Raw genomic sequence first — 27,286 nt, forward strand, 5'->3', positions numbered from 1 at the left:
AAGCAATGCATATGCAGTACTTTGGAAAAATATCCATAATACCCTACCAAGCACTCTTTAATGATCAGTATGTGAATATTGAATTATATCATAGCTACATTTTTTCTGATAAAGAAAAGTATGTCTTGTAGAATGTACATATAATTTATTGAGTTGAAAACTCATGTTGAAAACTTTATAATGCCTTGTTCAACTTAATTACACATCTATAATTCCTTTTTTTTTAAATATAAGTACCATTATTCCTGTTTTATATAAAGAAATCTGTGCTTAAGCAAAAAATGGAGGGGGGCACTTGAGCCACACCCAGTGGTTCTGGGAGCTACTCCTGGCTTTGTGTTCTGTCTGGGGTCCATTCTGGTAATGCTCAGGGACCATGCAGGGCCTATTACCTTAAACTCTGTTATTTCTGTTATTTCTCTGGGTCAAGGAAAGTTTTCCCAGGTCACACTGACCAGGAGGTATCAGTGACCTGCTCCATCGGGTGCCATAACCAACATGATATAGACATGACGTCTTACTCCACATGTGTGTATTTCTGTCTTTCCCTTCAGTCCTAAATGTGATTCCTCTTGAAGAACAAGTAAAATAATGTTAATTTTCCCCACTAGTAGTAACTTATAAGAAAATAGGGCCAGGCGGTGGCGCTAAAGGTAAGGTACCTGCCTTGCCTGCACTAGCCTTGGACGGACCGCGGTTCGATCCCCCGGTGTCCCATATGGTCCCCCAAGCCAGGAGCAACTTCTGAGCACATAGCCAGGAGTAACCCCTGAGCATTACCGGGTGTGGCCCAAAAACCAAAAAAAAAAAAAAGTAAGATTTTTCAAATAAATCTGGATCTAATAATGCCTTTTACAAATAGATAACAAAATAAGTATTAGAGCTAATAATCCAATTAAGAGTTCTTGCCACGATTAAAGACTGTTGGTTGTGTTTAAGAAAAAATATATTTTTATAAGGACATTTTAGCTTCATGACTTGCCATTCAGCACATTATTATTCTGAACACCATCAAGATATGAGTCTTTAGGTTAATAAATCATATGAATTTCAGCAGACAAAATAGAAAACAAATTTGGGGGTTGTTTTGGTTTGGTTTTTGTTTCAGGCCACACCCAAAGTACTCAGGGCTTATTCCCAGCTCTGCACTCAGGGATCACTCCTGGCAAGCTCTGGGGACTTATAGGGGCGTTTGGGATCAAATGTGGATCAGCAATATTTAAGGCAAGCACCCTACCCACTATACTATCTCTCTGGCCTCAAGTTAGTGTTTTTAATTTAAAATTTCTCTATTAGATTCTACCTAGATGAGCTATGTTTGTAAAAAGGATTTTGTATTAGTAATTAAGAGCCTCGAGCCTGCTTTTATCACAAGATTCTGGATATTAACATTCTCCAAAGAGGCAAATCTCCATCTAAGCCTCAGTTTCTCTACCTGTTAAAAAAGAAAAAAGACCATCACAGCTATTTTGAAACCTGTGTGTGAAAACTTCTCAACCTTGAAGTGTTTATATATTTACCTTTTGTCTTGTTTTGTTTGGGGGGGGGGTCACACCCAGCGGCGCTCAGTGGTTACTCCTGGCTCTGCACTCAGAAATCGCTCCTGGCAGGCTCGGGGGACCATACGGGATGCTGGGGATGGAACCAGAGTCTGTCCGGGGTTGGCTGCATGTAAGGCAAATGCCCTACCACTGTGCTATCGCTCCGGCCCCCTATATATTTAATTTTGTATGTTAACTACTGATCAGTCTTTAACAATAAAACCAATTCCAACCTTCCTGAACTTTTGGGGTTTGTGGAACAAGGGTCCTGGGCCACACCCAGCAGTGCTCAGGAGTTACTTCTGACTCTGCTCTAGGAATTATTCCTGGCGGGTTCCATCTGGGATGCCAAGGATTGAACCTTACCCATTGTACTATCTCTCCAGCCCTTTGAACTTTATTTTTTAAGATGACAATAAACTTTAAATACTTGGGACCGGTCAAGTTAAGAATTCAGTTCTGTTCTTTCACCGCATTTCTCAGTAAATGTTAAATAAAGCACATGGCAGTGTATGGATATGCTCCCTATTTTCTTCTCCCATTCCCTTGCTCAAGGAGGCTCAGCTATAGAACATAACAGCTTTGTTCTTTGTGTCAGCAGAGCATTACCGAGCCCCCAAAGAATGTGAAAACAGTTCAAAATGCTATTTTTAGGAGCAATATTATCAGGAAATAAAGCTTGCGCTAACGGGCTTTGAGAAAAACAGTTCTTGAAAATAAGCAGCTGGGGTAGCAAAATGAATTACCTTGCATTAAATTTTACTGCGCAAGACAAAATCGTTAACAAAAATAAAACCTTCTTTCTCCAGGTTGAAATTATCCAACGATGAAATCAAACGAGCGATTCTGACAATGGATGAGCAGGAAGATCTGCCCAAAGACATGTTGGAACAGGTGAGCTGCCAGACACATCCCACATCACCGGTGACAGCTGACTGTCAGTTGGGAAGCAGGGGCTTGAGAAACCCTGATTCCTGTCCAGAGACAATGCCTAGTTCATCTCAGAGCGGAGAAGGCCGAGCCAGACTTCCATGGGGCTCTCATAGAAGCCTTCGTGACTTAGTTCTTTGATTTCTCATGAGACGGTAAAGAGGACGGTCACGAGCTTGTCACATACTTGGGACCCGCAGCACTACTGTGCCAGATCCTGCTGTCACTAAGTTTGTTTGCCTTTGTAGGTTATATAAACACACTAGCTCGAGTGAGAAAAAAAATTGGCCTCCCAGGAATATTTCATTAGAGCTGTGAGATTTTACGGCCTCACCTCATTCATGGCCAAATTCTCAGCGGTGATTGTATGTGAGTCTTGGCTCCCTTGGCCACAAAAGCCACTCTTAAACCCTAAGCACTCGCTGCTCGGATGTGTCAGCTGGCGGAATGCACATTTCTTGAGACTAAATTTTGTCTTTAAATTGTGTGTCAGGGCTGGAGAGATAGCACAGAAGCAGGGCGTTTGCCTTGCACGCAGCCGATCCAGGACGGACAGTGGTTCGAATCATGGCATCCCGTATTTTTCCCCCTGCCTGCCAGGAGAGATTTCTGAGCATAGAGCCAAGAGTAACCCCTGAGCTCTGCTGGGTGTGACTCAGAAACCAAAAAGTAAATAATAAATAAGTTGCGTGTTGCTCTCCAACACACATCATTCTCAAGAGCTGAGAAAAGGCTACATAGCACACCTCAAAGTGATCCTGCATGGGGAGGTTGCTCCAGAGGGATTGTCTGTCTGCATGTGCAATTGCAAGGCTTTTACCCAGGTCCTAAAAGACCTGACATGAAAGCAGGGAGAGTGTTCAGTGCATGTCAACAGACCTGCTGACCCCCACAGCTGAAAACCCTGATACTTAGTAGGAGAACTTCTCATTTTTGCCCTTGATGTAACTATTCCAACAGTTAGTGGCTTTATGTCCAGGTTGAAAGTAATTCCTAAATCTAAAATTCATTTTTTTTCCCAATCATTTTACTCCACTCTCTGTCCTTTCTCACAGTATACTATCCAAAGCTCTCTCTACCCCAGAGAGCAGGGCCCAACTGCCCTCTGCCCACTCTGACCCCTGGGTGGCCCTGCATTCTAGTTGCCTGTGTCAAAAGTTGCTTACCCAGAGTTCAGAATTGAATAGGGCTGCCCTAGGCCTGAGGCCTACAGCCCCTATCAACAAGGTCATATGTTTAAAATTCCACAAGATCTGTTTACTGTGAAATTGCATCCAGCGAAATTCCTCCTTGGGAGAAAGGGTTTTCAAATCTTGCCAAAAGGGTTTGGAGTGCAAATAGTAGGTTGTACTTCAAATAAATAGAAGTAAGATAACCATTCTACTGAGGCAAAAGCTGGCCAGGTGGGATACTTTTGACCTAATCTTTTCTGATTAATTCTGTGTGTCCCAGTAGAAAATAGATGTGCCCTAATCTCTGTTCTGGCCCATCTCTGCCTTCTGTTCAGTGAGCCAGCTAGATTGGAGGACTTACCCATCTCGCTAAATCTTCCATTTTACTCTCATTGTTTTCCTTGGGGACCACAACCATAGTGCTCAGGGGTTATTCTTAGCTCTACCTGTAGGATCCTCTCATCCCTGAGAGGCTGCTGTTCTTTCACTGATACTACCAAAGTTCTTGAAAACTTCCCCACACTCCTCATGTTCCCTCTTTCTTAACTCAGTGTTGCTGGTCTTTCTCAAGCTGTCCTCACTCAGAATGCCCATCTCTGCCTTTTTGCCAAGCCAGGGCACTTCAAACCCTTATCTTTGATGTCTGTATCATCACATTAATGAAACACCTTCCTTTGGGCCTTACTGTCACCTCTTATTTCCTCCCTTTCTCTCTCTGAAGGTTCCACATTTTGTTCTCATTCTTTAAATGCCTATGTGTTGTTGTTATTTTTGTGTCAGAAGGTGGGGCAAGGAACAGGTATTTGGACCACACCTGACTGTACTCTGGCTTACTCCTGACTGCTCAGGGATTATTCTTGATGGTGTTTGGGAGACCATATATGGTACTTGGAATCAAACAGCATTTGGCCAGGTGCAAGGCAAGCACCTTTCCCCCTTTACTGTCTCTTGAACCTGCTTTATGCTCTTGCTGGTTTGCCTCTTTACCAGGATTTTAAACACTAAATGCATTTCCTCTGCTCTTACAGTCCTCACAATCCTCTTCCCAAGTTACCTGTTAAAGCCTGTATGCAGTGGTGACTGAGTAATAGCACAGCATGTAGGGTACTTGTTTTACCTGCAGCCAATCCAAGTTTGATCCCCACCATCCCATATGGTTCCCTGAGCCTGCCAGGAGTAATTCTTGAGCACAAAGCCAGGACTAAGCCCTGAGCATGTCAGGTGCAGCAAAAGAAAGTAAAGGAAAAGGAAAGGGGGAGGAAAGGAAAGGAAACGAAAAAGAAAAGGAATTTCTGTATATATTACTGCCTAAGTCAGAGGCCCCAGCCTCATCCTTTTGACTCACCTACCATGACTCATCCAGCAACAAGATAGGACAGTTTTATTAAACCTTTTTACTCCTTGTAAGTCTCTTGCTTCTCTGGCCTGGTCCCCAGCTTCTTCCCCCACTGCCTTTACAGCAGCTTTCCAGTTCCATAAAATCTATACTGCCCATTCCAGACCCAAGACACTCCTTGGCATTTATTTCCAACCTCAGATTATTTGCATCTCTCCCCCTCCCTCCCTCCTTCCCTCTCTCCTTCCCTCTCTCCCTCTCTCCCTCCCTCCCTCCATTCCTCCCTCCCTTCATTCCTCCTACCCTCCCTATTTCTTTCTCCCCTCCTTCTCCTCTCTCCTACTCCTCCTCTCCCTCCTTCCGCTTCCTCTCCCTCCTTCCCTTTCTCTCTCCTCTCTCTTTCTCTGTCTCCCTCCCTCCCTCCCTCCCTCCATTCCTCCCTATTTCTTTCTCCCCCTCCTTCTCTCTCCTCCTCCTACTCCTCTCACTTCTTCCCACTCCCTCCTTCTCTCCCACCCCCCCATGTGACACCAAGACTTGCTGCCTTTTCTAAGGTTCTTCCGTTCTTTAGCAGGCAGTTGAAAACCTGCTAAATGGAGCAGAAAATGTTGGTCCAGAGGCACAGTATCATTAAAATATGTTCAAAGGATTTTGTTCTAGAGAATGACAAAGTACACAGACCTGTACAGTTATAACTGTTTATGCCTTTTAAAAAATCAGGACTTATAAAAATATTTTTCTGCTTTAAATATAATTTTTCCACACTCCATGCTGATTTTCCTCTCCAAAATAAAATAATCAAAAACTTCTCATTATTTTCTGGGGGCCACCATACTCAGAGGCACTCAGGCATTACTTCTGACTCTGCCCTCAGAAATCACTCCTGGCAGGTTCAGATTACCTGGGAATCGAACCTGGGTCAGCCACATGCAAGGCAAATGCCCTATCTGCTGTTCTATCACTCTGGCCCAATACCTATGATTCTTATTCTTCTCATCCAACTCTACCTAAACCTAAAGTGGAATGCAATTAGCAAATTAAATGGAAAGTACAAGTAAACTAATCATTCTAGCATGATGTAATAGGAAAAAAGGTGCTTAGAGCTGGGAGTCAAGAGACCTAAATTCTATTTCTAAACCAGTGCACAAACTTGCTTTGTAATCCCGGGTGAATTGCCTAATCTCTCTGGACCTCACATGTGTCATGTTCTAAAAGAGCAAATTAAGGGGCCGGAGCGATAGCACAGCGGTAGGGTGTTTGATTTGCACTTAGCTGACCCAGGACAGACCATGGTTCAATTCCTTATGATCCCCTAACCCAGGAGTAACCCCTGAGCGTGACCGGGTGTGGTCACAAAACCAAATAAATAAATAAATAAAAGAGCAAATTAAATCCCTAAGACCCCTATAATGGTCTGTGCACAGTAGATTATAGTAAAGAACTTCCACATTTCTGATTTGATAAGCAGTATAGAAGAGAAAGATGCCAAATGCAAAATGTTTTAAGAATTCAACTACTTCCTAATAAAAGTGAAAGGATTTACTAATACTAATTTGTGTCGTATGTCACCTACCCATGACCAAAGTTGGCAAATCAGTTAAGCATGTTAAAATTTCATCTTGGCACAGATTAAATTGAAAATGTGAAAAAAATACTATAATAATTTATCATATACTCATTTTAATATTGCACATCTTTTTCAGCTCCTAAAATTTGTTCCTGAAAAAAGTGATATTGACCTCCTGGAGGAACATAAACACGAACTTGACCGGATGGCAAAAGCTGATAGGTTCCTTTTTGAGATGAGCCGGTGAGTTTTAAAATACCGATAAAATTCTAGTAAGTCAGAGGAGAGGGACTGACACGGAATAATCTCTCACAGGTGGAATATAACAAAAAAGTATAGCAGAGGAATAAAAATTCCCAAAGGCAACAGAAACTGAACAGTGGCTGCAGACCATGGGGAGGGAAGGCATGAAAGGATAGGGAGATATTGAGACAGCTGTGGATGGAAGTGGTCACTTTGAGGTCCCTCTGGGGTCAACCTGAGATGGAATGAAACCATCAGTAATGAATGCATCAGTATGAATATTAATAATGGTATTATAAATCATAGTGCCAGGGGTTACTCCTGATAGCTCAGGAATCACTCTTGGAAGACTAGGGGGACCCTATGGAATGCCGGGGATCGAACCCAGTTAGGCTGCATGGAAGCTGTGCTATCACTCCCCTCCCCGCTGTGCTATCACTCTGGCCCTCATAATGCCTTTCTTTAAAAAATTCTTTCATAGATATAGGACAGGAATGAGGTGAAAACTTGGGACATTGGTGGAGGAAAGTGTAATAGGTTTGGTGTTGGAACATTATATGACTGAAACTCAGTCATATAATAGTCATATAGTCATATAACTATAAATCATGATGCCTTAAAATAATACATTAAAAGGAAATGCTTTAAGACATTTTTGTACTAATTCTTAGAAACAATAGAGATGAGGGCTGGAAGGTCCAGCTCACGATATGAAGCTCATCACAAAGAGTGGTGAGTACAGTTAGAGAAATAACTACACTGACCACTATCAACAATGTGAATGAAGGAAGGAAGTAGAAAGCCTATTTCACAGGCGGGGGTAGGGAGATTTGGGGCATTGGTGATGGGAATGTTGCTCTGGTGAAGGGAGGTATTCTTTACATGACTTAAACCCAACCACAGGCATGTTTGTAACCAAGGTGTTTAAATAAAGATGTAAAAAATTTTTTTAAAAAGAGATGAACAAAAGGGCCTGAGACCGCCCTTCTCTGAACTCACTGCCTTCTGCTGTAAGATATCTATCTGTACAGTTAAAAGATTGAGGCAACTGAAGTGCAAAGAGATTAAAATGAGTTGTTTAAAGCACATTTTAATTGCATAGAAACACAGACTGCTGCATGAATAAATAAATACTTTAAAAGTAAAGATTCCCCTAAGGAAGTTCAACTTTTATTTTGAATTGTTTGAGCCAATTAAGCTGGCTACACTTGAAGCCTTCTTGAATTCCAAAATCTTCTTGAGTCTCAGTGACAAAGTGTGCAAAGTGTTTGTTTCATTTGCATTCTTGCTCCTAGATAATAGCCAGGGTCAGGGTTTCTCACAATTATCTCTTTTGAGGCCTCTTTGGCTTATGTGTCTTGACTTAATCAATTTATAACATTTTTGGTTTCAGTCAGTGTCATTCTCCTCACCACTTTGATTTCTTATCACTGTATTGCTCCCCTCTGAGTAGCTCTGTATCTCAAGGATTGTATAGGAGGTGGAGGAGGGAGAGCAACTGGAGGCATTGAGAGGATTTGGACACATTCGACTGTGTCAGCCTAAAGCCCACATAACGCATCAGCCAGAGTCTAGATGACAAATCATGTCACATGCAGACATCACTAATCGACTGCGGCACTCTTCCCCACCAAGCTTGACAAACTTTCTTAGTCCTATTCCAAAGAGTCCGGAAGCAGGCACTGCTTCATAATTAGATTTGACATGTGAGCAGAGTCTGTTCTCTATCCTACGCCTTGTGAACTGATTCTGCATTAGCAAAGGACCAGTGGTCCTGAAATTTTCTCAGTCTCGGGGAAGAGTTCTTCCCGAGAGACTTACAATGACAGAACTCAGGTAAACATGCATCTCACCCTGCATTTCTGACATGTTCAGACTTTTGCTCCTGGCTGTTTGTCTTCACTGTGGTATTATAGGACATGGAATACTTTTGAAATATTAACAGGTATGCTCAGCAATTCACATTTAGATAAATTATGGCCATCTGCAGTAGTTACCACCTAGTAATTGTCTGAATCTTTGTGCATGGCAGCCCACTTAGTCCTATCAGTCCAGTTAGGGGAAGGCTGGTGATATCTATTGACAAGAAAGACTGGATTTGGAGAAATTGGGGAGGCATATAAGAAACAGCCTGTTATACTGACAGGCCAGGGGGCAAAGGGTGGTGGGATAGGATGCACTCTGGAGTCATTGTTAGAGGGGGGTTGACACAGGTGGTGGGAAAGGCCCCAACTCATTGTAGATCTCAAATTCAACTACGAAGGATTCTGTTGATCACAATTGTTTCAATAAAATAAAATCTAAAAGAAAAGAAAAAGAAACGGCCCTTTGGAGGGCCACAGTGAAAGTACTACAATTAGAGCACTCGCCCTGCATACAATCCACTTGGGTTCAGTCTCCAATATGGAGTAACCCCTGAATACAGAGCCATGAGTAATCCCTGAACACAACTGGATGTGAGGCAGGGAGGGAGGAAGAGGGAGAGAGAGAGAGAGAGAGAGACAGAAAAATAGCCATTTGGGATTCTTACACTGTTAGTCTTGTTTCTCTTTCTATGTTCATAAGAGGTACTTGGCCCCTGAGGAAGGGAAGCAGGTTACAGTCAACAGTACTCAGCTCTCTCCTTTAGCAGTTGTGTCCTATTTTTGAAGCAAAGCACCCTAACAAATATTTCATGTAGGTCAGAGGGAAATTCATTCCACAGGCAAAGTGGCATCATGCTCTGTGCTTCTCTTCAGATGAAGAATTAGTGCAAGTGAATGAGTGAGTGTCTAGGAGGGAGAAACTGTGGAAGGGAGTAAGTTGACTGCACATATTTGGAGCAGAAAGGTGCTCCATTGAGTGAACATAGTAGCTGTATTAAGGGATTGCTCACTGGCTCTTGCTTTTTGTTACAGAATCAATCATTACCAGCAAAGACTGCAGTCACTATACTTCAAAAAGAAGTTTGCAGAGCGTGTGGCAGAAGTGAAACCTAAAGTAGAAGGTAATTCCACCTCCCAGATTGGAATTGACGTTTGTCTGAAATGCCCATCTACAGGTGCAGTCCAAGTGCACATGCTAAGTGAAAGACCTTGGAGATAATTTTTTCATGCCAAGTCATTTTGTCATTCTGATGACATTTGTTCAAGTCTGTTTGACTGGCTGGCCTGGCTTCCTTTGGCTGCAGAGCTCACAATCCAGAGGAAACTTTCAGATCTTCTCTTAACAATGGGGTTTGTGACGACCTGGACGTTGTTGGTGAAGAATCTATAGAACCACTGTTTAGCATTGTATCTGTAATTATTAATTAATTGATCTGTAATTAATTAATGCAATCTAATTGTACCTGAAATCTTCCTTAATTTAACCGTACCAGATTTTTCTAAGGCATGATTTAAGGCTGTCTATGACTTGATTTTAAAGTTCTTTGAATGTGTGGAATGCGGGCAAGGCAGCTGTAGAGAAAATACACCAAGAAAGCTAGACCTTGAATACCTCTCAAAGCCTGCTCCCTGATGATAACAGCAAGCAGTAGCAAGTAACTCCTCTGACCCATTTTTCTATCAATGGAAATGATCAGCAATCCTGTTGATCTGGCCAAAAAAAGTATTTGCCCCTCCCCCCAAATACAGGGAATGAATTGCTGTTCTTTGTATTCCTAACTGCTTAAGATTCATGAGTCAGCTAAGAAAGACCGGAAATTGGATTGTGCAGCTGTCTCTTGAGTCTTTGGAGCAAGTATTTTCAGGTGTGGCAGTTTAGGCTAGGTATTATTGAAGTCTTGGATGTCATCATTGTGTTTTTCTGTGTTTTGTTGCGAAGCGATTCGTTCTGGCTCTGAAGAGGTGTTTAGGAGCAGTGCCCTGAAGCAGTTGCTGGAAGTGGTTTTGGCTTTTGGAAATTACATGAATAAAGGCCAGAGAGGCAATGCGTATGGATTCAAGATAGCCAGCCTCAACAAGATCGCTGACACGAAGTCTAGTATTGACAAGTAAGTATGGAATCGTCCAAAACGTGGAGGATGCAGGTGGTAGACTTAGAGCTTGAGTTGTGCTCCTGAACTTTTATTTTATGTTATTGCAGGTTCAGGTTTCTTCTCTCCTTCTGACCATTTTCTTAGTTTCTCCAACATCTCCTCTCCAATCTTATCACCACAAGTATCCCTAAGTGTCTTGGGGATATCATTTATCTTGTTGTGTCATCTATCTCTAATTCATAGGAGTAGAACCAAGTGCAAGTTTTGTGTTACAGGATTCTTCTAGTAAGACTGTTACAGTAGAATACACTGAAGTTCACTCATTGTAGATGTACATTTTGATGAATGTTCACAAATTTAACATGCTTGGATAACCAGTGTTTAGCTCAAAAAAGATGGCCAGTAGACCAGGGGTAGTACAGTGGGTAAATCATTTGCCTCTCATGCAGCTGGCTGCAGTTCGATCCTGTCATTGCCTATGGTCCCTTCGGCGCCACAGGGTGTGGCTCTATAACAGAAGAATCAAAAACACATTGCCAAAATATAGGAATTTTGTTCTAGAATTTTATTCTAGCTAAGAACAAAACTGACAGCAGATGATAAAATGTATAGCTTGTTAATGTTTATAGATTGTGTCCCTTCCAGCTGTACAGAAAAATTAAGATGTATAAATGTATTTGGGTTGTTGGCATTCAGCAGTTCATTTCAAGACTCATTAAAATGCTTCCTAGAAAGCTCACACCCCTGTGTGTTCAGCAAACTGAGTCTTGTTCGAGCTACCAAGGTGTGAAAATGCACTAGTGCTCTTAACAGGTAGATCAGTGGCTTCCCGATTCTAGTGTCGTGGAAGCTGTTCCTCTAAAGTTCTCACTGGCTTCAAAAGAACTTTCATAACTGCGTAAGGTAAGCTTTTCTGTGCCCTAATTGTTTTAGAAATACAGGTCTGTTCCACTTATCATTCCTATCTGTAAGGCTTTTTACTTTGATTTTTTTCATATTAGGGAAACCTAGACTAACCTAAATTTTCCTATGCAAAATCAGAGTGCATTAAATCAGTCATATGTGGAGATTGGAGTGGGTTAGCTGCAGAGTCTTATTTGCACATAGAGTCACAGCTGTTTCTAGAAAGCCGTTTTCAATTGACCTTACAGACTGGTGAGAAATAAAACCTCCCTTCAGTCAGAAAACCCCCCTTCTGTATGCCCTTATTAGATTTACTAATAACCTATCACTTGCTTTGTGATTGTGTGCTACTGAATTATACCTAATATGTAAGTCCTTCCAAAAGGAAACTTTAAAAGGATCTTTGGTCCTCTTTTCCTTCTCTTTTGCCTGTGAATATTTGATCTCCAGAAGCAGCACCTGGGATCGGGTGACAGTTTGAAGGACTGAAGTACATGCTTTGCATGGGCAGTCTCAGTCCTACCGGGTGTGGCAAACCTCCTTTCCCCACCCCCTGATGCAGCACCTGCATCTTACAAATCCAGATTGCCCAGCAGATGCCTAATTCACTGGACTCATTTTGTTCAATCTAATCTGGTAGCATATGGGCGAAGCAGGAGCAGGAGGAATCCATTCACTCCCTGAAAAGCCTGGTTTCTTTTAATGATCAGGAAATAATTAAATGTGTGATTATTTTGTTATTTTATTCAAAAATTTATATTTAGTCAAATGAGATGATAATTTGGATAGCAAACAAACGGGAATGCTTTCACCTGGTTATAAGTTGTCCAATTCTAAGAAAAGCTTATATGTATAAAAAAATTTAACTGTCCTCTTTAAACCACAAAGCATTTCAGAAAATGGCAATACTCTTTCCTGTGATGGAAGCTGGCATTTCCTGGGGCAATGGGCATTGGACAGATGTGTTAGTTCCTTGAAAAACAGAATTCAAATGCATGATGCAGTGGAACATCTGCAATATAGTGGCAGAAATTACTGGCACTGCTTTACTCTGCTGAGCTTTCTTAATTGTTGAGCGTAAGAGAAGGGAAAATGGTTTTAAAATGTGGACTAGTTAACTCAGAGGAATGAGTTACAGGAGCCTCTTTGAGATAACCAAAAATAGTTTTCACTATAGTAGGAAATAAAATGTCTATAACTGCCTCACTCTAGCTGTAGGACAAGGGACTAGAGTCCCACAGTTTGCCCAAACAAGACAGTGTTATCAGATGCCCATTTTTTTTCAATCCAGGTCAGTCAGGTAGCCCGTCAGCACCAGAAGGAGAACTGGGGTATGCGGTTTGGACCTCAAGTGTGGCTAAAATTAGAACGTGGGTTCTTGGCTGCAAGGATATTGAACCCAGGATAGCTTAGTTCTGGCCCAGTTCTAGGACCAGCCATAAAATCGGAGTTTTCTGATCACTCTGCATGGTAGCCACAAAACAAATGAGTCAGATGAAAGGTGTAAATGCTAGAAGAAACCTTAGGTGGGAATTCCCATTAATTACCAGCAGTGAGCTGCTGCCTGAACTTTGACGATTTGAGGCCGGAGCTGTCCTCTTGAGTGGATCCAACACCTTCCCCACCCTGCTTGCCCTAAACTGATGGGGCAACTCCCTCCTGGGCGGATGCTCCAAAAAGTTTGTCTCCTTGGCAGTGATTCACCTTCAGCACCATCACCCATCACATGACCCACATTCCTTTTTGCGGAATGTGTGCTGCTTCCTTCTGGCCTGTACTTACATTAAACTTGCATAGATGTTGCCTTCTCTTAAGAAGCCTAATTGAAACCTCAAGAGTTTGAAATGAGTGCAGTCAGGTTCTGATGATCTGAGTTCAAACACGAGAATATATAGACCATATATGTTTCCATGTTGAATATAACCAGGAAATATCCATCAATATAACCATGTTGAATACTCTCCTTCGATCATAGGAACATCACGCTTTTGCACTATCTTATAACTATAGTGGAAAATAAGTATCCCAAGGTCCTCAAGCTCAGTGAAGAATTGCGGGACATTCCTCAAGCAGCAAAAGTGAAGTAAGTATTCCCGACTGACTTCTTTTGAAATCACTTAGACTGTGTTTTAGGCACTGCCTCCCACGGCTACCTCTGCATTAGAAGGTCTCTGTTTTCTACTACATAGTGCATAAAATCAAGTTTAAGCCAGAACCAAACTATTTGAATGATTCCACAGTTTGTAATCTGTATGTAATAAGTTGGCTCTGGCATGAACCATCAGTGGCTCACACTTGCAGGTGGCTTAGTGGACACAAATTGTAGCACTAGTGTTGACATATTAAGTTCCCTTGGAATGCAGGGGGGATAGATGGATGTGGGGTGGTGGTTTAGGGACCACATCCAGCTGTGCTCAAGGATTACTCTTAGCTCTCTCTGCATTCAGAAATTACTCTTGGCATGCTTTGGGGACCATATGAGATTGCGCCCAGATCTGTTGCATGCAAGGCAAAAGTCCTACCCATTGTGCTATCGTTCTGACCCTGAGGAATTTAATTTTTAGCCTTTGTCAAAAACCAAAAAATTTTTTTAGTTGCTATGGGTATAGGAAAAGTTGATTTTACTATTATTCTTAAAAGGCAGTTCTGAAATGCATGATTATATGAAGGTACCAGATTTTTTTGTTCTGTCAGACATACCTGACTATAAGACTTATGCACATAGTTTTTAGATGTTCTCCTCCTCTGCACTCAGGCTTCAGCCCCAGGCAGCATTTGCTCCATAAGACATCATTTTTGGGGGGGGAAAGTGTGTCTTATAGTACGAAAAATACGGTGTATTGTTAACCAAATAGAATACCTCAAGGTAGAAGTGTTTGCTAGTCTTTTTCCCATCTGTATGTGCCCAGAAAACGGCTCCAGCCTATTAATAGGAAACAGCCTTTATGCAAATAAAGAAACTAAAAATAAAGTGGCAAGTGGCCAAACTTTCACCACAAACTTCACACCACGTCTCAGAGATGAGGAGTAGGCAGTTTCTCTGTTCTTCTCTTCACCCACCTGCCTCCTTTCCACCATTTTTAAACATTTAAACTGCATATTTTTGCAGCGAATTAAAAATATATGATGAGCAGTCTAATTTTTCCACTCCATATAAGTTAGTATAAATATACCTAGGTTATGAGTTTTTAAAGTTAAAGTAAATACCATATTGATTAATTTAAACAATTTCACAATATTTAGCTAGGATTATAAATTATACATTTAGATGAAATTATAAATTTCTAATAAAATAAAAGCCATCAGATAAAAATCATGAGAGAAACACAAAACTTTCTCTATTAAAAATAAAGGGGCAATGGAAATGAGAACCTGTTAGCATAACCATAAGAAAAATTATTGTTCGTTGAATTTAAGCCATCGCCTCGTAATGTTCATTCTATTTAGTGAAAAGCTTTGGAGAGCAGCTTATGAATGTGGTTATGAATAAGCCAGTTCCTTTTATTTGTTCAAGCCAAAGTGTCAAGAAACTCATTTCCACATGTAGTAATTTGCTTGAGTGTGTTTTTGGCAAAATCAATAAAAATAATTTTTGTATAAGTGTGAGATCTTTCTAGTTTGCTGCTTTAAACCTATAGGATATATTTGCTAGCTGGAAAAACAAAAACATCATTTCATACCTACATTCCATAAGCTTAAAGTGTGTTTGTCTTGGGGCCAGAGAGATAGCAGGGAGGTAAGGTGTTTGCCTTTCATGCAGAAGGTCGGTGGTTCGAATCCCGGCATCCCATATGGTCCCCTGAGCCTGACAGGAGCGATTTCTTAACATAGAGTAGGAGTAATCCCTGAGCGCTGCCAGGTGTGACCCAAAATCAAAAAAAAAAAGTGTCTTTTTAGAGTATCCTAATGCCTCTTGCTGTGTTTGTGTTTTATTAGTTCCTTTTTTATATGTATTCTACCTGTGGATAAAAATATTCAGCAATTATCCTTCATTTCCTGACTTACTTTGACTAGCATTATCACCTCAGATTCCATTTATCTTGGCACAAAAGGCAAGATTTCATCTTCCTTTTTTAATAGCTGAGTAATGTTCCATTATGCTTATACATACATAGCCTCTTTAATGGTCATATGTTGATAGATATATAGTATCTAAGTGACTTCCATAGTTTGTCTACTGTAAATAATGCTGCTGTGAACATAGGGGTATAGATACATTTCAAATCCATGTTCTATATTCCTTGAGTACTACATAGGAGGAGCATTGTTGAATCATACAGTATTTCTGTTTTCAATTTTTAAGGATTTCCATAACATTTTCCTGGAGACTATACTTTTTCTCTTACCCACCAGTTTCTCTTTCTTCACATCCTCTCCAACATTTATTGTTCCATAGTAATTTTGATATTGTCCTTTCTGAAGAAAAATTTAAACTGTAAAATGATAGATAAATGTACTTGACTTCCAAGCACAGCATCTTTAAACCTGTCTTATAATTTACTATGTGTAAATCCCATGTTGTTTACTGAATTGTTGCTATTCTCACAGTATGACCGAGCTGGACAAGGAAATAGGCACCTTGCGAAGTGGCCTGAAAGCAGTTGAAACGGTGAGTGTTTGTTTTTTTACTCTTCATCTTTTTACTATCCAAAGTGCTGGTAAATTCCAGCAGACAATTTGCTGGTGGCCTTGGCATGTGGAATAAACGTCGATCAAAAAAACAACAACAACAAGGAAGGCACAAAGGCAGCTGTGTTTGGCCTGGCAGCTGGATTATAAGCAGCAGGATGTCCTGGAGCGGTTGCTGATGGAGGAGCTGGGAAACAGGACCAGACTTCGGCCCTGTTTTCCACTTATGAGGAGGCAGGACTCCTTAATATTAACTGGGCTCAAGGATGCACTGTTTAGTTCGTTTATAATAAATGCTGTTTACTTTTTAGCCACTCAGCAGGCTTTCTTTTGCTCTGCGTTGGGCCTTTCAGAAGCATTTACGGAGCAGATATTTGTGTGGATTCTCTTCTCAAGTGAGGAGGTCAAGGTGACTCAGAAATGTTGTCCTCCTGGGTTGTAGTGACTGAAAAGAATCTGACCAGCAAGCACCCATCTTAGCCTGACCATGCCCAAAGGAGCACAGTGAGAGCAAATGGGCCTTTAGGAGGACAGTGAGTTTAGGCTAGATTGTCCAGAACATGAAGTAACGATTGGTTATTTTGGAGGAAATTTCTCTCCGAGGAGAAATAAACCTTGAGCTGTGAATAAGAAAGAAGCTGGTGTGAACTTGAGTACAAAGGAAAGAGGTGACTTCAGGAAAAGAGGCAAGGTGGGTTCAGAAAAGCAGGACAGGTTCCCCAGAAAGGGGTTACAGAAGTGCCTTCCCTCCTCCTTTGACAGTTCACATGACAAGATGTAGGACTAAAAGGAAATAGTAAAGGAAAGACCTTAGCCTGACTCAAATATTTAAGCATCTTCAGTGCTTTGCAGTTATTACTTTCATTGTTTGAAAGTATCAGAGATGAAATTCTCTTGGATTTCTATATCAATGAAACACTGTAAAGTTGCTTTCATAATTTTTTGGAGGGTGGGATCATACCCATATAGGGTGCTGGGGATCGAACCCGAGTCAACCATAGTGCAAGGTAAACACCCTACCTGCTGTACTTCCCCAACCTACCCCAGCTACTCGTGCCCTAGACCCTCACATGTTCATTTTGAGACCAGAACTGAATGCTGTTGACTTATTCCAATCAGAGTAAGCCCCACAATATATGTGTCAACTTCCTTTAGTTCAATTGATTTTCATCATGATATAGATAATTGTCTTCTCCAATCAGTGAAGAAACTTGACACACAGAAATTAAACCCTGGGTCTGAGGATGAGGCTCATGCCTGGTCTACTCAAGAACCTGCTTTTAATCATAGCACCATGTGCTTTCTCCACAAAACCTTCCTGCACTGCTTGCTGGGTGTTGCTGTGACAATAGCAACTAACAAAAGAAAAAGAGAATCAAACCTCTAGTAAAGTTGAGTCTGAATCAGAGCCCTTAGTCTTTGACCTCTTCGTTTCCTCCCGTAAGTACTCTTACAAAGAAGGTGCAAAAGAAAGCATCCATAGTACCCGATCGATAAGGTGACAGTGTAGCAGGTCAGGCGCTTGCCTTGTGTGCAACCAAACTCCAATTTGAATCCCTGGTGCCACACGTAGTTCCTCAAAATTCAGCAGCAGAGATCCCTAGTTACAGAGCTAAGAATAAGCTCTGAGTACTGCCAGATGTGGTCCAAGAAACAAGAGGGGTCGGGGTAGAGGGAGGGAGGGAGGGAAGGAGGGAGGGAGGGAGGGGGAGAGAGAGAGAGAGAGAGAGAGAGAGAGAGAGAGAGAGAGAAGAATGAAGGAGGAACAGAGTAACAGAGTGAGGGAGAGAGGGAAAACAGATCTTGATTAGGTCAGTGGTACATCACATGGCTGGTGCTAAGACTCTGGAATTGGACAAACCTCAGCTCAGATTCTGGCTCTATCACCAGCTACTTTGAGCAAAGAATTAACACCCTCTGCATAGCAATTTATTTGTCTGTACAGTGATGCTAATAGTACCTCATTCATGAAGGTCTCATGGGATTAAATAAGAACTTATATCTGGCAAAGGCTGAGATTAATTAATGGAATTACACTTGAGTCATCTGTGTGTTCTTCATCTAATAGAGACAAATACTCCTACTTACCTCCTCGCAAAAACAAAAGAGAATAGAGAAAAAGAAAAAAATGTAGCTGTTAATGGTGCCAGAAGCTATAGCTGGAATTCTGCTGACCCAGATATCATTGTAGAGGAAGTAATTAGTCTTGGCATAAAGGAAAAGAAGGAAAAATTGAGACACCGGAATTCTCAGCACAGAATCATGTCAAATTTTCATGCTTTCAGCCACACATCCTTTGAAATCAATTTGCCTCCCATTTTCATTTCCATTCTATTTTATCAAAATTCTAACCTGCTTACTTTATAAAGATAGTACAAGAAAAATTTCTCTGGTGGTTGGTTCAATTGCCAGTCTTGCAGATATGGGCATGAATCAGGCATCTTGGGTGAAAGGGCAAGACAGCTAGACTGTCACAAAATGTTTTAGGGCCGGTTTTGATGTGTTTGCGTGCTGACTTATTCATAGGAAAATGAGACTATGAGGTATGTCTATGTGACATTCATGTTGACATTATTCATTCCTTGTATTTAAGGAGCTGGAATATCAGAAGTCTCAAACTCCACAGCCCGGAGATAAGTTTGTGTCTGTTGTCAGCCAGTTCATCACAGTGGCCAGCTTCAGCTTCTCTGAGGTTGAAGATCTTCTAGCAGAAGCTAAAGACCTGGTAAATGTCTACCCTGTGCTTTGGTTATTGTTCACAGGACTGCTACTTTCAGATAGCAGATTCTAAGAGCGTTTTTGTTTATAGAATTGGGATTGCCCCCTTTTGACTTTTAAGTAACCAATACCTTGAAGTATCTGAGTAGTGCAAAGTGCAAAGCCATAAATGCTTTGATCGGTTTTTCCTGGTTGATATTAAATCAAAGTCTTCTCTGGGAACCGAGAAGAGAATATTATGAAACCCAGAGGCAGAATTTAAAAGGCAAACTCAGGGATGACCAAAGCCACATGTCTGTAAATAGCCTACTCACTTGGGATAGGGCCTTAGGGTGAGAGGATATTCCCTCTCGAAGTGTCCAGGAGAGTTTATCAAATGAGATTAATTAGAATCCATAGACTCACTGCAAGAGATTTATTTTCTAATAAGGTATTTCCTTTTATGATTTTTTGCTGTTTCAACTTTTTTTTTCCCCTGTAGAGGAAAAGATTTTTTTTCTCTTTCCCTCTTTTTTATTTTTTCCTTTTCTCAAGTATGGACGTAACCATGTGCATGTATGAATTTTTTCCCATTTTTTTTTCTCATTTACAAATAGTAACTACCTGCACACCCAATTACAGTCTTCCATACTGTCCATCTCTCAGCTACCACAATGCCCTCTTGCCCTAAACACTTGAGTAGGGGCTGTCGTTTTCCTCTTGTCATCTGTTTATTAGAGATATGAATGATTGCTTGTGTAAGCAAATACATACAGCAGTAAGATTTGTCGAGCACTAATGTTTTAAGCTACTAATCCATGACTAGCACCTGCCTGGCCAGCTTGAGTCTGAGTTTGACCCAGTGCTGCTCACATGCCCTGAGTATAGTTATGACAGCTCAGCTGTCAGGAACTCTCAGAAACACAGTCTATAACTCACACGAGCCCCATAGCCAAGTGTGCAAACACTTCAGTGAGGCAGGTATGACATTAGCAAAAAGAAAAGAGGGAATAGATAGAGGTACATTGGCTAATCTCAGCATCAGGCCCATCTCCAGCTTCATGAAGGAGGTTGGAAGCCAGGACGTGCTCAGTTGACTGCTGGGAAAGAGCTGCCCTCTTTGAGCCTGTAATTGCCATCAGCCAAGTGACTTAGCAGCCTCAGCAGCGAGAGACCCATTGGTGTCAGTGTATTAGCTCTCACTGTGGTTTGCAGTCTACATTTTGTAAAAGAAACAACCTTACCTAAATCCCAAGCCAGGCATCATGATCGTCTACTCATCGCAGCCTGGAACAGGGTATAAAAGTCGGTTCAATTGGTAATTTGGGGTTGAATGCACACTCACACCAAACCTACATTTTTTTTCTTCTCCCTCTTTTTTCCCCCTTCGTGTGGGAACTTTAGTCTGGGACTAGTTTACTTCATATTTCTAAGACTAAAATATACATGACTTCATCCTCACTAGAATTCCTAGATAAAAAGATCATTGAGAATAGCTTGAAGTGCATGAACTTGGATGTTTGAGAAACTCCGTTAAGAACTATCTATCGCTGTTCTGTTCATGCCAGAACTTTAGAAATTAGCTTATAAAACCATTTAGCAAGTGGGAACGCTGGGTAGCATGCAAAGAATGCTGGGTTCCCCCCCCCCCCCAAAGAGCTCTGGTTTCTAACAGAATATTTCCAAATAAGTAAAACATTAGCTGCTTTGCAGTCAAGATAAAAATAAATAAATATATAAAAGAACAGGGCTGGAGAGAGAGATAGTTCAGGGATAAGGCACTGCTTTGCATGCTTTATTTGCTTGTTTTGCATGGTCTCAGATCAAATCCCTTCTACCACATGATCATCCTCTGAACATCACCAGAGGTGTCTCCTGAGCACAGAACCAGGACTAGCCACTGAGCACCACTGTGGCCCATTAACAGGAAAGGGAAGGAGGGGAAGGGAAAGGTAGGGGAGGAACATTTTTGTTACAAATTTAAGAATACGAAATAATTAGGAGATGTTATAAGATGCATGGAACTCAAAATTATTGAACAATAAATATTTACCTAAATATCAAAGAATATCTACCTAAATACTATCAAAATACCATAAAAACAATGTAGTAGAGACAAAAATGCAAGGAAAATGAAAGTAGTTAGAAACATGGGAGTAGAAACTGTACACAAACACTATAGTTAAATATGAAGAAAGTTAAAGAGAGAAAATGTTAAATAATTGGGCATAGGGAATGAAAAATCATTTGGCTTTGAACCTAGAAACCACCATCCTTCATAATCCATGACTATGGATTTAGATCCTTAAAGAAGGAAGCATTCTAATAGTTTGCCTAGCATTAAACCTTTATTTGGATATTATAATAATTTTGAGAATCCTGAAATTGTACTTTCTTGAGTTATGAAGATAACCACCAGCAAAACAGAATATAGGAATGAATAAAATGAGAAAATCTGGAGATACTATTTTATATATCTATATATAAAACATTATATATAAAGCAGATGTATAATACTAAGACTATTAAGTATAGTACTTTATTTTAAACATTTAAAATTATCTTTATGCTTTGTATTTAGCTGTTTTTAAAAGTTTCAATAAAATGCATTATAAATAAAATACCGTATTTGCCGGCATATAAGATGACCCTTCAACCCGTGAAAAACTTCCTAAAAGTCTTAAAAGTAAGTTACTTCTTAAAAGTAAGAGGGGTGCGGATCACTCATCCCTGAAGCTGGAACAAGTTTCAGCATGCCATATACCAGCATATAATATGACTCCTGACTTTTAGGAAGTTTTTCATGGGTTGAAGGGTCATCTTATATGCCGGCAAATACGGTATTTGTATAGAAATATTTTATTTAAATTGCATCTTGCATTTTGTTTTTGAAAAGTTTTTTAGGAGCTAGAGTGATATAGTACAGAAGATGGGGCACTTGCCTTGCATGCAACCAACCCAGGTTCCATCCCTAGCACTCCATGTAGTCCCACAAGCACTTCGAGGAGTAATTCCTGAGTGCAGCCAGGAGTAATGCCTGACCACCACTGGCTGTGGCCCCCCCCCCCAAATGTTTTAATTTTAAAATAAAGCTTTTGCATTTCATTGGCTAGTCCATTATCAGCTATTGTTTCCTAATTTATAACAATGTGCCAGCATTATTTATGATGAGGAAAAAAACAACTCAGAAGCACTGAATCCCATTTGCTTTTGATATTGACCAGATGTCACCAATAAATAACAATAAGCTACGCTACGTCAGAGAAAAGTTCAAAGTACAAACATCATTCTCCCTGCTGGGTTTGCTGTTAGTTTTTAAGTCTTGAATGCTCTGCCCTACAATATTTTTTTACTTTCTTGTTAAGTCCTCTTTAGTTAATACAAATCATGGAAGCTAATCATGACTTTTAAGTCAAGTCTATAAGAATTTTAAATGAAGTTTATAAGAATGTTGTCAAAAGTCAAACATTTTGCTTTGAAAAGGATTAATAGACATACTCAGTAGCAAAGACAAATAGGTGCTCACCAAAATCCAGCAAGTTGTATTTGATTTAATGTGAGCCTTCATCCTTCTTGAGAGATTTCTATCTTATAGGTTTTAACTAAACTCAACGTTTTCCTTTTTCCAGTTTACTAAAGCTGTAAAACACTTCGGGGAAGAGGCTAACAAAATCCAGCCCGATGAGTTCTTCGGCATTTTTGATCAGTTTCTTCAAGCTGTGTCAGAAGCCAAACAAGAGAATGAAAACATGAGAAAGAAGAAGGAAGAGGAAGAACGCAGAGCCCGCATGGAAGCTCAGGTAAGGGGAAGACAATTTGTCAGCCACGTCAAACTCTTAGATGCACAGAGTATTGCCTATTGCTGAGCTTAGTCTTTTGACCATATTCTGTCCAGTTTGCAGGCAAGCAAGGACATCAAAGGACTCTAGGATGCTGCTGGGCACTTCAACGGGTATAAAGTTTCCCTTGGACAATTTGGCAGTGTATATCCAAAGCCTTAAAAAGAAACCCACACTCTTTGATCTGATATTTTGTTTCTTAGAAATTATTCTAGAGAAACAATCAGAAATTGGTACAAAGAAAGCAGAGAGAGATCTTTATAAAAGCCCTAACTTGGAACAACCTAAATGTTGACCAAGTGGAAGTTGTTCTAAATGATGTCATAGCTACGTAGTGGAATATTTTTTGTAGTCCTAAAAAGTTGAAAGTTGAGTTTCTTCTTTCTGTTTGTTGTTGTTGTTTGATGGTGGTGGTGGTTTGTTTTTGTTTTATTTTATTTTGGGCCACACCTGGTAGTGTTCAGGGCTTCTAGCTCTGAACTCAGAGATGATTCCTAGTAGATTCAGGATAATATGTAGTTTTAGGGACTAAACCTGTGTTGAATGTATGCAAGGCAAGTGACCGACCCACTGTACTAAGTCTGACCCAAAGTTGTGCCTTCCAAAAGATTTAAGAATTCGAGAAATCTTACCAATGATTTTTTTTATTTTATAAAATGCTAAAGTTATTTTCTAAAAATAATCCTTTGTTTTTGTGCCATTAACAGAAAATATTAATGGTAGATACACCCTCGAAAGGTTCTCACATCATCTCATAGTAAAAATAAGCTAAAACACCTTATCTTCATATTATCTAAATTTTGCATAGTGTGTATTAACTTGCTTTTATAACAAAACTCCTTTTTGCAGTGTTGGGGATTGAACTCAGGTATTTGTGCGTTCAGGGCAGGTGCTCAACCACTGAGCCACATCCCTGATATAAAACTCTTGTGCCAGGAACTAGATCTCCAGTAGCTAAGCTAAGGCTCAGCCTTTGATGAAAGGCATATGTTCTGATGATTTAGTTTCTCTGCTCTGTAAAAGAAACCGCCACTGGAGGTCCATTTAATCCTGACAGCTTTCTTATTTCCATAATGAAAATGTGGGTTCCCTCATAGCGCCCCCTTTTTTTTCAACTAGAAGTTTACCTAGACTCTCTAAATGGGGTGAGTTAGTATGGCTTCCAGTTGCAAACCATGGTCTTTCCTCTATTTCCATTTATTCTCCAGTGAGACCTCAGGTCCCAATTATCCCTCTCCTGATATTGAAGGCAGGGAGGAGCAGTGGAGGTATGATGTCGCTCCTAGAATGGGAGCAGAGCCCTCCACCTTCACATTCTCCCCTAGAAAAGCAAACTCGGCCTTGGACCCTTCTCTAAGAGGCGCCTTTCTATTTTCAGCTCAAAGAGCAGCGTGAAAGGGAACGCAAACTGAGGAAAGCAAAAGAGAACAGTGAAGAAAGTGGCGAGTTCGACGATCTAGTCTCAGCTTTACGCTCGGGAGAGGTGTTCGACAAAGATCTCTCTAAACTGAAACGGAACCGCAAACGGATCACCAACCAGATGACAGACAGCAGCCGAGAGAGACCAGTCACCAAGCTGAATTTCTAATTTTTCCTCCAACCTTTTATAGAAAACTCATTAGCAGCCCCTCTGACGTGACTAGAACGTTTCATTTACACTGCCTTGTAATTTCGCACAGTGGCAAATTTCTTCTATTTGTGAGTGAATGCGTGAATGTATGTAAATGTAAATGTGTATATGTATATATATTAAAATGTACATAGAAGTCTGAATTTTTGTCTGGAGACCTATATGTATGGTTTAAAAAAAAAGTCTAGAGTCTATGTTAATGTATGTGCTCAAAAGCCTTTCATGTATGCATTCATATTGAGTGTGGTTCGTATTCTGTCCCTGAACACCATGTCTGTTCAGAAGCACAAAACTATCTCCTGAAAGAGATGACAGACATTCCCTAGAGTAAAAGAAAAAGAAAAAAATTCTGAGAAATAGTTCCTGGTTTCCAAGCTCGGTATGCTTCTAAATTCTTTTCTTTGGTGGAGCTGGTGTGAAAACGTACAGGAGAGAAATGAGTCTGGAGAGCTGACAGTGTGGGACTCTGGCACCTTGTCGTTGGTTGAGAGGACCAGCTGAGAAAGTCTGACATTGGTGTGGGGCTGTAGTGTGTAAATGTGTATTGAGAACTCTTGCACACAATCTGAATTACGTAGAATGTCAATCCGAATTCTTTGATGTATTTAAAACTTGGACATACACTTTTTTCCTCTTTTTTTGAGTTTTTCTGCCAAGCGCTCTTGATTTCTTTACATTACTTTTGGGAAGAACACTTTATCTAAACGCAATCCCTCTTCTTACCAAAGAACAGAGATTGTCAGAATGTGTTTGTTGTTCTCACAAAATAGCTGTAGAAACATGTAAAATTTTAAATTTCCACCCGAGACCTAAAGGAAGGAATTCTCTGAAGAGATAAACATTTTTAAAACATTTTTTAATGGGGTGCCTTTTTTTGTATTTTTGTTTTGTAGGACAAGCTGCATCTTCTGTAAATATAGGTTTGAATTAAAAGACATTTAGTGGCTGCACAAAATGTTGACAACATCACAGAAATGCCAAGATCTATTTATCTCTTAAGTCTGTTTGAAGCAATTTGCTGTTTATATGTTGTCATTTTAAATTGTATGTCAATAAAGCTACCTGTAAAATTTCAGTCCAAAAGATAAAGCTCTCAGGGAGAAATGAATAAAAACAATGAACATTAGAAAATAAAATATAGATGCTTACCATTAACTTACCAACTCAATATCCTTAAATTATATGGTATATAAAAAGGACTGTTGACTATTACTTTCTCTTTTCTTTGTATGTAGGGAGTTATTTGTTTATGTTTTTTTATTTATTTGTCCTTGGGTAGGAAGACTAAGGTTCACTTTTTTTCTTTCCATCATCCTGTTGTGGTTGGGTTTCCTGTGGAGACAGTAGTTTGTCCTGTTGCACTAGACCATGATTTACTCACAAAATCGAATTTTTCAGTCAATTAAAAAATATTTATTAACTACCTACTGTGTACCAGGCATAGTAGGCTTACAGTGGTAAGTAAGCAAGACAGTCCCTGCCCCAAAGGAGCTTAAGTCCTAAGGGGAACCATATGGGGAACAGAATACCAGTGTGTGTGTACTGCACAGGAACTGTGCTACTTAAAACTCATCCGTATAGATTCTAATGCTTAGCACAGATGGCGCCGTCTCTGTGCTATGTGAAAGCTGTGAAATAGTTCTCTAAGAGTTGTCAAGAGCTATGGTTTTCCTTCCCCCCCCCCCTTCATTGCAAACTTAGTGACTCTCTGCAAGGTGTACGAAAGAAAATGACAGAAGCCAAGAACAGTCACAAACATGCTGCAGAGACTGTACTTCCCCCACCCCTAGGTACCAAGGTCTGCAAATATCCATGGGTAGCATGTCACATGGAGAGGAGGAGTGGGAGATGCTGATGGTTGGGCTAGTCCTTACTTAACTAAAGTGCCTCTATGTATATTCTTTTCTATTTATGGCAGGAGAACTTTCGGTCTGGCTCAATTTTGAAACTATTTAGAACATGGCTATTTACAGTGTAAGGAATAAACAGAGGGTCCCTCAAAGAAGCAGGCAGGTAGCATGTCCCTGTGACTTTGGGAAACTTCCTCATTTTTCATTTGGTCATCCTGGTAGACCTCCCTTCCCATTTCCATTCTTGATTTCTTTCTCCAAAAACTGTGTGCAGGTAATTCCATGTGCCATTGTTGAAGAAAAAAATATATACTTTTTTTAGATTGGTGCTGGTGTAAGTAGCCACTTATCTCTCTTGGATGTGTATTTTCGAGGTTTTATTTGGTTTTGTTTTTAAATTAATGCCAAAAAGAAAAAACAATATAATTTGTAAACTTAATTTTATGTCTTGTATTTTATTAGCTTAGTAGTTGGAACCACTTAGTCTTTAGGTGCAAGACTGTTGTTAGAATACAAAGTAAAAAATGTTGTGTTATAAGACTGTACATTTTTTAATAGCAATATGCAATAAAGAGGTGAATTCATTGGTTGTATATGCTTTCCCAAGTTATTAAAACAGCATTTTTAATTATTTGTTCTTTCTGCTGTTAAGTTGAAATGTTGCAAGTTGTTTATTAGCTAGATACATATACATAAATACATACGTCATACATATATACAAACATACATACAGGACTAAGAAAGGTATCATTATTTGTTCTGACAGCATTCAGTATCTGCAGGGCTTACCATGTTCTACTTCTTTCTGTAACCTCCTTGTATAATTCTATGTGCAGTGTATAGGTTCACTCTGGAACTATAGGTAAAATTATTCAACTTCAAACTATAAACTGTTCAATTATTTGTAACTTGAAAATAATCTCTAGTTTTCAGGATCAAACCCTTAAATTTTGGAGCCATTAAGTTTTAATACTGTAAATTTGGAAAGTAT

General features: G+C 40.1%; 1 protein-coding gene across 1 annotated transcript in view; it reads left to right on the plus strand.

Moving 5' to 3' along the window:
- DAAM1 (dishevelled associated activator of morphogenesis 1) overlaps positions 1-26,888 on the plus strand; it is a 188,237-nt gene extending 161,349 nt beyond the window's left edge. The window contains exons 19-27 of the mRNA XM_049770535.1: positions 2,351-2,435; positions 6,683-6,789; positions 9,687-9,775; positions 10,594-10,762; positions 13,626-13,733; positions 16,199-16,259; positions 18,873-19,004; positions 22,606-22,776; positions 24,194-26,888. Coding sequence (XP_049626492.1) covers positions 2,351-2,435; positions 6,683-6,789; positions 9,687-9,775; positions 10,594-10,762; positions 13,626-13,733; positions 16,199-16,259; positions 18,873-19,004; positions 22,606-22,776; positions 24,194-24,403 — 1,132 coding nt within the window. The 3' untranslated portion in view covers positions 24,404-26,888. The remainder of the gene's footprint in view (positions 1-2,350; positions 2,436-6,682; positions 6,790-9,686; positions 9,776-10,593; positions 10,763-13,625; positions 13,734-16,198; positions 16,260-18,872; positions 19,005-22,605; positions 22,777-24,193) is intronic.
- The last annotated feature ends 398 nt before the right edge of the window (positions 26,889-27,286 follow it).

This window comes from Suncus etruscus, chromosome 3, assembly GCF_024139225.1.
Source record: "Suncus etruscus isolate mSunEtr1 chromosome 3, mSunEtr1.pri.cur, whole genome shotgun sequence".
Lineage (NCBI taxonomy): Eukaryota > Metazoa > Chordata > Mammalia > Eulipotyphla > Soricidae > Suncus > Suncus etruscus.